At 49.7% G+C, this 14,817-nt stretch overlaps 1 protein-coding gene across 1 annotated transcript in view; it reads right to left on the bottom strand.

Moving 5' to 3' along the window:
- The window catches only part of ryr3 (ryanodine receptor 3), a 593,334-nt gene that overhangs the window by 121,200 nt on the left and 457,317 nt on the right, over positions 1-14,817 (bottom strand). Inside the window, 5 exon segments of the mRNA XM_072484927.1 lie at positions 2,945-3,021; positions 3,365-3,444; positions 3,717-3,816; positions 12,029-12,079; positions 13,349-13,400. Coding sequence (XP_072341028.1) covers positions 2,945-3,021; positions 3,365-3,444; positions 3,717-3,816; positions 12,029-12,079; positions 13,349-13,400 — 360 coding nt within the window.

Raw genomic sequence — 14,817 nt, 5'->3', positions numbered from 1 at the left:
TTTAAAAAAAAAAAATTTAGAGTACCCAATTAATTTTTTCAAATTAAGGAGCAATTTAGCGTGGCCAATCTACCTACCTGAACATCTTTGTGTTGTGGGGCGAAACCCACACAAACACGGGGAGAATGTGCAAACTCCACACAGACAGTGACCCAGAGCTGGGATCGAACCTGGGACCTCGGTGCCGTGAGGTAGCAGTGCTCACCACTGCGCCACCGTGCTGCCCTGGGAATCATGATTTCTGACCACGCACTGCATTCGCTGGAGGTTCGACTTAGCTTGAGGCAGGAACAGAGGCCGCGATGGAGGTTAGACTTTGGGCTGTTAGCGGACAGGTGGTTTTACGATAAGGTGCGGTGGGTGATTAAGGACTAAGTGGAGGTGAACCAAAATGGGGAGGTATCAGCGGCCACATTCTGGGAGGCATTGAAGGCGTTGGTTCAGTGGGGAGATTATCTTGTTCAAGGTGCACGGAGATAGGAAGAAGAGAGAGGATTTGGATAAGATAGTCGAGGTTGATAGGGAATATTCAAAGAAGTTATAGGGGTTGACGATGGGAAAGGCTGTTGGGCAGCTACAGAAGGCAAGGGGGGGTGGGGGGGTGCAATATAAATATGGAGAGAATGCGAGCCGCATGGTAGCCCGCCAGCTATGGAGACAGGCCGCGTCCAGAGAAATGCTGAGCGTATTGACAGCAAAGGGGGAAGTACTATCGGAGCCAGGGAAGATAAATGAGGCATTCAGGGAGTACTATGAGAAATTGTATTGGGCCAATCAGAGGGTGAGGAAGGGGATCTGGGGCGGTTTCTTTTCTGGATGGGCTGGAATTTTCATGGCTGGATGAGGAAAAAAGCCAGGCACTGGAGGAGCCATTAGGATTGAGAGAGATGATGAAAAGCGTAAAAGGGATGAAGCTGGGGAAGGCCCCGGGGCCGGACGGCTACCTCGCTGAGTTCTATAAAGAGTTTGCGACGGAGTTGGTACCACATTTATTGAGGGTGTTTAGTGAGGTGCTGGAGAAGGGAGAGCTGCCGAAGACACTGACACAGGTGATGAGCATGTTAATTCCGAAGAAAGGGAAGGACCCATTACAGTGTGGATCATATAGGCCCATATCACAGTTGAATAAAGATGTGCAAGTGTTGGCTAAGTTAATGGCTGGGAGGATAGAAGGATGCGTTCCGGGGGTGGTTGTAGAGGATAAAACGGGCTTTGTGAAGGGTAGGAAACTTTCCAGGAATATTGGGCGGTTACTAAATGTGATCATGACCCTGTTGCGGTGATGGGTACCAGAGATAGTGATCTCTATGGACGCGGAGAAGGTTTTTGACTGGGTGGAGAGGTGGTTTCTATACGAGGTTTTGGGAAAGTTTGGGTCTGGGCCGAAGTTTGAGGCGTGGATGCGTCTGCTGTACGTGGCCCCAGTGACGAGTGTATGGACAAACAAGATAAGTTCACAGAGCTTCGGGTTGCATAAATTAACATGGTTGGGGTGTCTGCTGTTGCTGCTGCTGTTCGCGCTGATGATAGAGCCCGTGGAAATGGCCCTTAGAGTCAGAAGAGTGGCAAGGAATTACGACGGGGAGTAGGGAACATCGGGTGTCGCTGTATGCAGACAGCCTGTTGCTGTTCGTCTCAGATACGTTGAAGAGTATGGGAGAATTATGGGCTTATTAGAGAGGTTCGGGGCCTTCGCGGGCTATAAGTTGAATGTCTGAAAAAGCAAGATTTTCCCGGCGAATGAGGGGGGTGGGGGGGTGGGAGCCATTTTAGTGGTGTTGCCATTTAGGGTTTCCAAGGACAGGTTTAGGTGACGGGGGAGTGGGCAATGGAACTTAACAAAGTTGGTCGAGGAGGTTAAGGAGGACTTTAGGAGATGGGATACGTTATACCTGACACTGGCAGGGAGGGTCCAAGTGATGAAAATGAAAGTCCTGCCCAGATTCCTATTCATATTCCAGACCCTCCAGATCTTCATTCCGAAGGCCTTTTTTCGAAAGCTGGACGCAGCGATCTCGGAGTTTATATGGGCGGGGTAGGTACCTAGGGTAAAGAAGGCCATGCTACAGAGACAAGGCAGAAAGAGGCTTTACCAAATCTGCTCACTATTATTGGGCGGCGAATGTGGAGAAGGTGAAACGGTGGTGGGAAAGTGAGGGGTTAGAATGGGTTAGGATGGAGGAGGAGTCCTGTAGGGGGTCCAGCTTGAGGGCCATGGTGACGGTGGCACTACCGCTGGCACCAAGGAGGTATAGTGAGCCCAGTCGTAGAGTCCATGAGTAGAGTGTGGAACCAGTTGAGGAGACACTTTAGGATGGAAGGGATGTCGGTGCTAACGCCGCTGTGTGGGAACCATGGATTCAAGCTGGGTGAAATGGCTGGCATGTATAGGAGGTGGAGGGAGGTGGGGCTGGTGAGAGCAAGGGATCTATATCTGGAGGAGTGGTTTGCAAGTCTGGACGAGATGTGGGAGAGGGCAGAGCTTTCGAAGGGAAGCAAATTCAAGCAAGTAAGGAACGTGTGGAAAGGGTTTCTCAGGCTGCTGAAGTATGTCCTATTGGAATGGTTATTGCTTCAAACCCTGAATATTGTAAAAGCCCAGCTGGTTCACTAATGCCCCTTAAGAGAGGAAACCTGCTGTTGTTAGACCTCAATGCTTTTCTAGTACCACACCAAATGTGGTTAGCTCATAAATTCTCTCTTAGCTGGCCCTGAGGGGCACTCGAGTTGTATCGAACTGTTGCATAATAGGTCAAGAAGGTCCACCAACTTATTTAGAGCATCCAGGGAATGGATAAAAGAAACATTAAAGCCAGCCACGTGTCATCGTGTCTTATCAACACTGGCTACTTGGGTGAATAAGTATGGTTATGCATGATTAACATACCAAAGACAGGAGCTCAAAAACATGGCACAATGACATCCGCTAATTCTCTTCTTTTACCTGCAGAAACGCATTAGTCCAGACAGACTTCTGAAAAACCCACTTTCCTTCTTCTCCTTCAAGTAGTCCAACATTATCTGAAGAATAAAAGGTGTATTATTTCTGTATTTGCAGATGTTTAAATTTCTAAACAAATATTACCAATTAAACAAATTAATCTCCATGGAAGATGCTCAGTAAATGGAGTGTATAGCTTCCTGTCGTGTTTTATCATTACCATGATGTGATTAAAACCAGTGTCACAAATAATGGACTTTTGAAGTTAGGATTAGCGTCTTACTTCAAGACAATCTTAAATATAATCACATTCTCTGCAGAAAATTTGAAGAAAACCACACATTTGAAAACGGAGAAGAACTTCAAACGCATTAGTGCATTAGTTAAAACAGCTGATTCAAATCCACCCAAAGAATGCTTTACCCGCTGGACATCTGGGTTACCCCCATTCAGAATGGCAATGCCAAGCTTCAAAGTTGTTGTCACCATCTGGCCTAGTACACCTGTTGAACAGTTAAAATATTAATGTGAATGTAAAGACCAAGAGCAAGATCAAGTAGCAAAATGAACACACTACAACAGACATTTTGTACCAAGTGGTTTTTATCTATTCTCGCACTTCGACTGTAAAATGCCATCAAAACACAGTTCATATTCTGAACTGATTGAACAAAAATCTGCACATGGGACGTAACTAGGGTACATTGCTTCCTGGTAATAGCCATAAATAACAGAAAAATTAGCCCAGTGTAATATAATGGGGGCTACACAGTACCTTTGCAGGCACTGATCACTTGTAGAACCATCTCAGCTGCTGCACGTTGGTGAAGTCTTGCTTGTTGATAAAGAGTCATTTGCTTTTCCATTTCCTTTTCCTTGTGGAACATGAAATGCAAACAACAGTGTTAACGCAGGAACTATATGCAGCTTTCATTTCCAATTTCCAAAATGCATTGTGTATACAGAACATTTTTGAATACAATTTGACATAATTCACAGTCAAAGAGCAACACCACAAGAATCATTTTACTTGTACCATTCCAGGTAAAATGTAAGTAATATATGTTTTTTTTAAAACAATAATTTCACAAGATCATTTATTTTTAAATATCTTTAAAGTCTTCCAACTGTTTGGAACGAGAGTATGGCCTAGAGAGAGTGGGGGGGATTTATCGACCACACTGTTGCATGTTTCTCGGCGGGGAAGGCAGCCTGCCAGCGGGATCTACCGGTCCCCCATTGTCAACGGGATTTCTCGATTGATTTGTTATGTTGTAGGTGTAACATAAGCGGCTTCCTTGTGGTGCACTTGACAAAGGAAGGTTCAGACGTGGAGATAACTTCAACACGTTTATTAAACTATTTACACTTCTATTACTCGGGTTCGACACTACTGCTAATCCTACTATAGCTACCCAGACTGACTAACCAGTTGCTGCAATCCGCGTGGTGGGAGTGATATTGAATCAACCCTGTGTCTCTACTCACTGACTGTCTCCACTGGAAAGAGGCAGATCATGTGTGTGGTGTCCTTTATATATGGGTTGGTGTAATGCCCTCCTGTGGTTGTGTCACCTCTGTGTGTGTCGTGAATGTCCATTGGTCGTGTCCTATCTAACTGATCTATTGGTTGAGTGTGTGTGTGTGAGATGTCTCTGGTGCTCCCTCTAGTGTCTAGCGAGCCTACATGTATTTACATTGATGCACATCACCACACCGATGACAACACCCGTGGTCGCTGCAAAAGCTGGGCGCAGCATGGGACAGGAATTTCCCGCCGGTAAATCTTGCCAAGAGGAACAGTTGTATTCATATTGAATGGCGGAGCAGGCTCGAAGAGCCGAATCACCTACTCCTGCTCCTATTTTCTGTGTTTCTTTGTAATAGATGCTGAAGGAGAGGATCAATAAATTTAAAAATCCCTTCAGTCCCTACCCTACTCCACATATGACACTTCCCTAAATCAGACATGTTTGCAGGACCTCATGGGGTTCTAGTCATCTGCTGACCAACTGTTGGCACCCAACGTTCAATCACCCAATCATGGAAGTGGCCATCCATGCAGGTCAACGTGCATTGGGAGTTGACCTGGCAATATGGCAGCTTGCATAATCAGCCCTTACATGTCAGTTTTTTAATGTGTCATTCACATAAGAAATCAAACATCACAAAAACTAATGAATTATAATTTCACACAATCTCAAGAGTTATGTGACACTGAAAAATATTAAGGTGATTCCCTCCCTGCTATTTTTTAGAACCAAGTCTGCAGTAACATCTTTACTGTGGCCAATAAAATGTTCACAGAATTAGCAAATCTCTGTCTTCTATCACAACCATCTGACTACAGCAGTGTGGGTCCACAATGCATGTGATGGTATTCGGGATTTACTGGCTGCTCACGGTAATGGGAAATTACGGTCCCACGCCAGTTCAAGGGTTTCCCGGTGACGAGGGTTGTTGTCAATGGGAAATAGAATAGAATCTCTATAGTGCAGAAGGAAGCCATTCGGCCCATCGAGTTTGCACTGACTCTTGCAAAGGGTACACCACCTAGGCCCATGTCCCAATCTTATACCCGTAACCCAACCCAACCTTTTGGACACTAAGAGGCAATTTATCATGGCTAATCAACCTAACCTGCACATCTTTGGACTGTGGGAGGAAACCGGAGCACCCAGAGGAAACCCACGCAGACACTAGGAGAAAGTGCAAACTCCACACAGACAGTCACCCAAGGCCAGAATTGAGCCCGGGTCCCTGGCATAGTGAGTGTAAACCACTCTGCCACCCTGCCGCACTATCCCATTGACAATGGCGGAAGTGGTAGATTCAGCTGGCGAGCTGCCTCCCCCGCCGAAAACATGCCGCGGGGTAGTGGGTAAATCCCACCCGATATGTACACAAGTACAAGAAGCGGGGTAATTTCAACTCTTTGGTGACCATATAAATGGGAGACACTGGATTAGCTGTTGAATTACACATTTCTTGAATTCTGAATTCATGTAATTTCAATGCAACCATTAATCAGATAAGGTGCATCAGTGGAACAAATTTATAACAAGCAGTTTATCTGATATCAGCCCATCTCCACAATTGACAAAAGTGAAAACGCAATCAAGTTGGAACAAGTGCAGAGCACCCCAACTGCAGGTTTAAAAAAAAAACTGGGACCAGGTGATGGAACATTAAAGGTTCATTATTTTGGCCCATCTAAACAAGGCATCTGTGCCTTGAGAGCTGGCTCGGAAACTGCTACAAAGAGCAATCACCTCCTAGATAATAATAATCGCTTATTGCCACAAGTAGGCTTCAATGAAGTTACTGTGAAAAGTCCCTAGTCGCCACATTCCAACGCCTGTTCAGGGAGGCTGGTACAGGAATTGAGCCCGCGCTGCTGGCATTGTTCTGCATTACAAGCCAGCTATTTAGCCCACTGCGCTACACCAGCCCTTTAAACAAAATCGAAAACCACACCAGGCGCCGATCGTTTGCGATCTAACTCGGCCACCCCCATTGGCAAAATCAGGATCCTGCCACAGCATTGCAGAGACACAATAATCACCACTCGAAGCCAATCTCCATACAATTAATGGGAGCGAACCCTTATCTAACAGCCCCCCCGTGATCCAATGGCCCCCGCAGCAAGTGGTTGCATGGGCGCTGATTAGTACTCCTTTTTAAAATTGTGAAGTTGGTGTCAGGGCTGCTGCGGGGACCCAAGAGGTGAATAACCAAGTTCACACCCAGGCCTTGAAACTGGGGGCTCTGGGATTGCTGCCGTGATGCTCAGAGGGGGATGGGGGAGACCCGGAGGGCCAGCCTCGGTTGAGGAGCAGGGTTGGGTGGCCTCCCAGGGCCTCGGCTGGGGGAGGAAGGGGGCATGGGTGTCTCAGCACCGGTGGGTCTGCCATGTCACCCCCTGGATCATGTGTTCCCGTTCCAGGGACAACCCAGCCCCAGCCTGGCTGCTCCACCGACCACCCATAACTCCCACTGACTGCGGAGGCCTCTGGCCGTGCGGCTGAAGACTATTGCTAATTGGGAATTGGAAATCGTGGTTAAGTGAGCGCTTCACACATCCCAAGTAAATTTGGGTAGGCATGCCATGCATCATGTGGAAGTGATTGCCTAGCATCCCAATCAGAGTGTGATGCCTGGAGATTGTGCCTGAACACTGCGGGAACACTGCAGCAGCCAACCTCTGAACACCAACGGGCCGGGCCCCAGCACCGGGGACATTTCCGCGACCAGAGGGTGGAAGTGTACACTGGGGAGGGGACCAGCACCTGGTCCAGGTTATGTTACGTGTGGGTGTCTGGGGTACAGAGTGTATGGTCATGTGAGCAGAGGCCCTTGCTGTGGCCAGGGATACATGGGCAGGGCCTGTCAGATGGCAGGGGATGTGGGGGGAGCAAGGGGGGAATGGGGGACCCTGGGGTAGGAACACTGCTAGTTGTCAGTCTCTCACCCTCTCCCGATTCCTTGCAAATATTAACGGGGTGGATGACATCTTCGACCCCATGGAAGTTGCCTTCATGCTGCTGCTGGCAGGCCTGGTAGCCCACGCTAGAGAAGGTGGAGGCAACTGCGTCAACAGAGACTCAAGGTGGTGCCCCACACCTTGAGGACCCGACCGCCCCTCAGGCTAGAGAGGGACCCAGGGTGGGTGACCGCCGGCGAACCAAGGTGTACAGGTGTCACTGGTCTTTCGAACAGATGAGGGACAGCTTTTCCCGCAAGAGGTTTCGCCTCAACAAGGAGACAGTGCGGCACCTGTGCCATGTCCTTGCGGACTTGGCACCATGCGGAGGAGGACAATACCAAGGCCACCTCAGCCCTGAACTTCTACGTCTCAGGATCCTTCTCACAAGCTACAATCCACAAGTGCATCAGTGAAGCCATGGATTCCCTGTTTGCCCTGGCAGCAAACTATATAAACGTTGACATGGACCAGGCCCAACAAGATGCCCGGGCAGCAGGATTCCCTGTCACCGACGGGATGGCTCAGGACCAGGGGCTAATAGATGGCACGCATGTCGCCTTGCACTCACCGGGCAATCTGGGCATGCCCGACATCAACAGGAGGGGACTCCACTCCCTGAACACCCAGCTCGTGTGCGACCACCACATGAAGATCACGCATTTGTGTGCACGCTTCCCGGGGAGTGTGCATGACAGCTACCTCCAGGGGTAGTCGGACATCCCCGAACTCTTCGAGGACCAACCCATGATGACCAGTTGGTTCTTAGGGGATAAAGGGTACCCGCTGAGGGCCTGGCTAATGATCCAGTAAAGAGGCCGGTGACCCGATGCAGAGACCTGATACAAGGAGGCCCATGTGGCCACCCGGGCTGTCATTGAGTGGCGCATCGGACTCCTCAGGATGCGATTCAGATGCCTTGACCGCTCTGGTGGTGCACTGCAGTACACCCCCTCAGAGGGTGCGTGGAGGACAGGCGGCAGCGGCGAAAGTCCGGCAAGCCAGGAGGGCCAAGGTGGCTCTCATCTTCGTCCGCTTCACATAGGACATGGCCTCGTTCATCATTCTCTGCCTCCCCACCACCCCATCTCTTCCCACTTCCGCCCACCATCCCTCAACCTTCCTCCACCCCCCCCCCCCCCCCCCCAACCCCCTTGGTCTACGTAATTGCACTCCAGGGTGATGGACTGTGTCAGCATCATCAGCGGGTCACTGTCAAGGGCAGGGAGGTGATGATAACCTGCTGACAGCTCGTGCTCTTTAATCTATGCCATTGTCTGACCTCGGCCTGTCTGCTGAGAGCTCGCTCACACCCATCACCTGCACGTAGTGTGCCGGGGTCAAGGGGGTGGGGTGGGGTGGGGGGGGGTGCGGACAGAGAGAGAGAGGTGGGAGAAGAGGCACCCAGGAGCTCCATGTCTGGGGAGCTGGGGTAAGGGGTTGGTGCTCGGCCTGCATTGTGGAAGTGCCAGAGGTTGACTTTTTAAAATTCTATACGCATGTGTCTCCAACTGTCCCAATCGCCCGATGGTCTGCCCCACTCTCCCAACACCCGCCAGCCCCTCAATACACCTTACCCCTAACCCCCTCCCCCCAACGGCCTCTCAGTGTGTTCCCCGAATGCACAACAGAGGCAGCCAGGTCCCCTGGGGGCCATGGGGCCGGAGGGCCCCGGGCCACTTGTCAGCTGCACATACCTCGCTGTGCCACTCCATTCTGGATGCTGACACTCAGACGCGCCATAGTCGGGGGTTGGGCCTCAGGGGAGCTGCTGGGCGTCATCGCCACTCCGTAGAGTCGCTCTGGGTTGTCAACCAGCACCCCTTCCTCCTGGTCAGTGTCCATGGGGCCCTGGAGGTCATCTCAGTATGGAGAGGCAGCTGGATTGTGTCCCGGATGCCACTGTGTCATCTGGTTCTGCCAGCCCTGGTGGATCCCCAATGTCTGCAGCAGTGTCAAAGCCTTTGCCACTGTTTCTCAGTGACTCGGATATGCTCCGATGTGCCCTGGCAATGCCCACCTGCGACTGGGACAAGTTCTGCAGCGCGTTGGCTATGCCCACCTGAGACTGGGACATATCCCGCAGTGCCTCAGCTATGTCCACTGGGAGACCTCCCCAGCGACCGGGATGTGCTCTGGAGGGCCTCGGCAATGTCCACCTGAGACTGGGACATATCCCGCAGTGCCTCAGCTATGTCCACTGGGAGACCTCCCCAGCGACCGGGATGTGCTCTGGAGGGCCTCGGCAATGTCCACCTGAGACTGGGACATGTTGTGCAGCACCTCATCAAGGTCCACCTGATACGGGTCACGTCTCCCAGCGACTGGGACATCCTGTTGAGGTGCTCAGCCATGGTCGTCACTGACTGAGCCATGCCTTGGACACCTGCACTCATGTTGCTGATGTTGTGCACCAGGCTCTCCACTGAGGTCGCCACTCTGCCACACTTTGCCGGTGCCATCTCCTGCGTCCATAGCCTCTGGGACTCATCCAAGTGTCGCTGACATCCTCCGCTGAATCTCTCGGCCGCACAAGGCGGTGCCTGGCACATTCTCGGTGGGGGTGGGCGGGCTGCCTGGCACATTCTCGGTGTGGGGGGTCTGGGGTCATAGAATTTACAATGCAGAAGGAGGCCATTCAGCCTATCGAGTCTACACCAGCCCTTGCAAAGAGCACTCCATTTAAGCCCACACCGCCACCCCATCCCAGCAACCACACCCAACTCTTTTGGACACTAAGGGCAATTTAGCATGGCCAATCCAACTAACGTGCACATCTTTGGACTGTGGGAGGAAACCGGAGCACCCGGAGGAAACCCACGCGCACACGGGGAGGATGTGCAGACTCCACACAGACAGTGACCCAAGCCGGGAATTGAACCTGGGACCCTGGAGCTGTGAAAAGCCAGTGCTAATCACTATGCTACCGTGCCGCCCGGTGGAGGATCTTCTTACCCCACTGGGTGCCGGTCCTCCTGGTGACTCTCCCTGAGCTGACGGCCTCTAACACTTCCTCCCAGGCGGCACTGGCTTACTTGTGATTGACCCTAGGGAGAGCAGGGCATCCCACCTGGCTTCTACCGCATCTAACAATCTGCCCAGGTCAGCATCCCCGAATCGTGGGGCTGCTCTCCTCGGTGGCATGGCTGCAAGAGGAGTTGGCTGTGCAGGAGCGGTTTAGTGCTGCTCTCCGCAGTTAGTAGGGGGCTGGCGAGCGCGGTCACGGCAAATCAGCCGGCGGGAACATCATTTGCGGCGTGAGGCCCGTGGGGCCTCGTTAAACGGACCAATTAATATTTTATAGTGGTGACAGCCTCACCGGTCTGAGCGTCGGGAAGCTCGTGGCATTTCCTGATTGCTACCACACTTAGAAAGTTTTTGGTTAAATCGCGCCCTCACAGTGTAATTCTGTAACGTATTTTTATAATCTCACAAACAATGTAATATTTATGACACATGTAATAGGGGGACAATCTGGTTTCAGTTCCTTTACTGTGCAAGATTTTCATAGCGTGTGTTTCATAGTGTGTATGAAAAGCAGATGTAACAGCACAGGTAGCTGCGTTAGGAGTCTTGTGGTGCAGTGGGTAGTGTCCCCGCCTCTTGGCCAGAAGCTCCGAGTTCAAGTTGAACTCTGGGACCAAATGGCCAAAGAAGTTGGGTTCAGTACGTGACCAAACAGGTTGATCATCAGCCTGCAAATCTTTCCAATATGCCTAAGACAGGTGGTAAGAATGGATAGTCTCCTGGTCAGAATCATGTTGAAGCTGCAACACAACAGCCTCACCATGTTAAAAGACTTGATTGCTCCCCTTTCCACAAACATTCAGACCCTCCACCACCAACGAACAGTGGCAGCCATGTGTACCATCTACAAGATGCACTGAGGTAACTCGCCAAGGTTCCTTAGACAGCACCTTCCAAACCCACAACCACTACCATTTAAAGCAGACCAAGCAGCGCGGCTTCAATTCCCGTACCAGCCTCACCAAACAGGCGCCGGAATGTGGCGACTAGGGGCTTTTCACAGTAACTTCATTTGAAGCCTACTTGTGACAATAAGTGATTTTCATTTCATTCATTTCATTTCATCTAGAAGGACAAGGGCAGCAGATACCTGGGAACCCCACCACCTGGAGGTTCCCCTCCAAGTCACCCACTACCCTGATTTGGAAATATATCGCCGTGCCTTCACTGTCACTGAGGCAACATCCTGGAACTCTCTACCTAACAGCATAGTGGGTGTACCTACACCTCAAAGATTGCAGCAATTCAAGAAGGCAACTCACCACTACCTTCTGAAGGGCAACTAGGGATGGGCAATAAATGCTGGCCTAACCAGCGACGTCCACATCCCGTAAATGAATTTTAAAAAACTTCCAGTGCCCCCTCACTTTGAGGGACTACCAGAGAGGGATGCCTCAGGGATTCAGTATTTCATTGCCTGACCAATTAGCTTACCCAGTAAACAATTATTACATAGTCACTGCAATATTTTTTAACTTTATGTCCATTTTTAGCACGATGAGGAAGGAATGCAATTTAAAAAAAAAAATTCTGCTTTCCAGAATGAACATTTTGAAACCTAGGTTTTATTGACTTACTTCAAAGGTTTTCTCTTTCTCTTCATCTTCCTCCTCAGCAACTTGGCAGCTCTAATTATTGAACCAAAGATGAAGACATTAGGATTAAATGACCTCTGTTCAAATCTATTTCTGCCTAGCAATTCTGCCGAGTATTCCAATGCCTTCAAAGTTTGTGAAGAATACGACGTGTTTCCTTCAATGGCATCATCAGTTCTCATCTTCAGAATCAGAAGATTCACCAAACACTCCAGCCCCAGAGGAGCACCAACCCACAGTGGGCCAGTGGAACATTTCTGCCTTTTGCACTGGGAAGGCTGGCAATTACCACAAAGCTTCTATTTGAAATTATCAGCCATATGCCAAGGTAGAGATAGACAGCCAAGACCGAAAGGGCAAAGTCAGAAGCAAGTGAGAGTTGCGTGGAAATAAAAGTCAGAATTTTTGCTTGTGAGATGTTTTCTTCACTGGCGGAATATGTGAGAAATGTGCGAGAATTTTGGTTGCTGCTCCAAATTAGAGCCCTACCCACCTCCCTACGTTCTTCCTTGGCCCCTCTTTTCCTACCTACTTCCTTGGCTGGCATGGAGTTATACCACCTTTCATTTCTTACATTGTAGCATTCTGTTCCTGCTCCAATACTCCTCCCAACTCTCAGTCATCCTTATTCCCATCTATTCCTATTCCCTCTTGGATCAGCCCCCAGCTATTCCCTCCTTCTTGATGTATTCCTCGAAGAGATTACTGAAGTACCCATTGTCAATATTTCACAAATGTTAGCAACACCTGTTTCCACTACTTCCCTGTTCAATGTCACCTTCACCAAATTAAACTGTAGAGGCTAAACTGCTAACTCCCTTGTTTTGCTCATTTTGTTCATCAGTTCCCACTTAGACTCTGCCAACAGATCACCAATCATCACTCCTGCCTACATTTTCCTCCAGAATATGCAATCCAGCAGAAAACTTCATTTTCCTTGACTAACACTTGGCTCATGTGTACTGACTTGAGCTTTCGCCTTTACTGAAGACTCACTGTTATTCCTCCATGGCAGCACTGCAGCTGCTTTCACCAAGCATATCTTGATTTCTGCCCCCAGTGCAAGTTGTTGTTGAATGCCCTCACTTGATTCCAATTTACTCATCCAATTGTAACAAATGTCTAATGAGCAAAGGTTTTCCTGCCCACCTCTTTACACTGCTTCTGGAGTTTCCCCTAGGTTTTATCCATGAAACCATTTACTTTTCCATGTGCATGCTGTCTCTTGGTGGCAAAAGATATGGGGGCATGCATAATTATGACATTATGTTCTACCTCCCCAGCACCCTCCATCTCTCTTACCTTTGCCATCATGTCTGCATATGCCAGGAACAGGGGGTCATCTTCAATGACACTGCAAAAGGTGATTTAAAGAGTATTTAATTTTGTAGAATTATGCATTTTTCTTTTGGTTGTTCACCTAAAATGCCCGACAAAAATAATCAAATGTTATGAAGATGGCAACGTCAACAATTTGGGGCAACCTTTTGAAAATAGTTAACCATTAACTCCATCTTTTAAATTAGGTTGAGTTCTTGGAATGCATAGAAACATAGAAAAAAGGAGAAGGATTAGGCCATTCAGCCCTTCGAGCCTGTCCCACTATTCATTATGATTGTGGCTGATCATCCAACTCAGTAACCTGTTCCCACTTTCCCCCATATCCTTTAGCCCCAAGAGCGATATCTAACTCCTTCTTGAAAATATACAGGGTGCGATTTTACCAAATGGGAAAAAGGTCCCATAGCAAGCGCGTTTAGCCGCATGTTTCCCGGCGCTCGCACTGCTGTGAACCACAAAGCTATAAAACATGACTCGCATTTGATACGGGGCATTAACAGGGACCCTGTTCTGTACACTGAGGAGCTCCATTCACCAGAACTCCTCAGTGGCGTCCCGATCTCCGATTCCCACGAAGCGACCCCTGATCATCCCAAGCCTCAACGCACTATGGGAAGGTCCCTGCCCCTCCCCGCTGCACTCGTCAAAACCCACACAGGGCAGCCCCAGCCCGATTGCACCCGCACAAGAAATGCCGACTTGGCACATTGGCAGTGCAAACCTCGCACCTTGGCAGTGCCCTGCCAGCTGGCAGTGCCACTTGGACATCTTGTCAATGCCAGGCTGGCACTCAGGTGGCAGTGCCAGGGTGCCAGGCTGGCAATGCCAGGGTGCCCAGGTGGCACCAATAGTGCCAGGGTACCACCCTACCCAAAGGGCATGCATCTGTGGGCCTCAATCCCCTGGGAGACCCCCACAAGTGCCGTTCCGTCTGGTCCTCCTTTGTGGAGACCAGTACCGAATGGCGCGTATCTGAGGTCACCAAGGCGAGGGAGATTGATCTCATGCCTCGGGTAACTTGGGAATCTACACATTAAAGTGTGACTAGCGGTCTTGCTTTAACATGCAGATTTGTTAAAATGTGATCCCGTCCACAATGGGCGGGATTTACATTGCAACATCTCAATAGATTGGGTTAGATCACACGAGACGCTGCGAGCTGGGTAGATCCTGGGAATGGGGTCTCCCAGCTTCTATCGGCCACGCTGCGCCACAGCAAATTGCTTTTCGATACAGCATGGCCATTCAATCATGCCAACAATGTTTTGGGTTCAACTGCTTTCTGTGGTAGCGTATTTCACAGGCTCACCACTCTGAGCGAAGACGTTTCTCCTCATCTCAATCCTAAATGGTCTACCCCATATATCCTCAGACTGTGACTGGTTCTGGACACCTCCATCATCATAAACACCCTTCCTGCATTCCCTGTC

Source organism: Scyliorhinus torazame, chromosome 2, assembly GCF_047496885.1.
Source record: "Scyliorhinus torazame isolate Kashiwa2021f chromosome 2, sScyTor2.1, whole genome shotgun sequence".
Taxonomy (NCBI): Eukaryota; Metazoa; Chordata; class Chondrichthyes; order Carcharhiniformes; family Scyliorhinidae; genus Scyliorhinus; species Scyliorhinus torazame.
The sequence above is the reverse complement of the archived record's forward strand: the minus strand, read 5'-3'. Positions and strand labels throughout refer to the sequence as shown.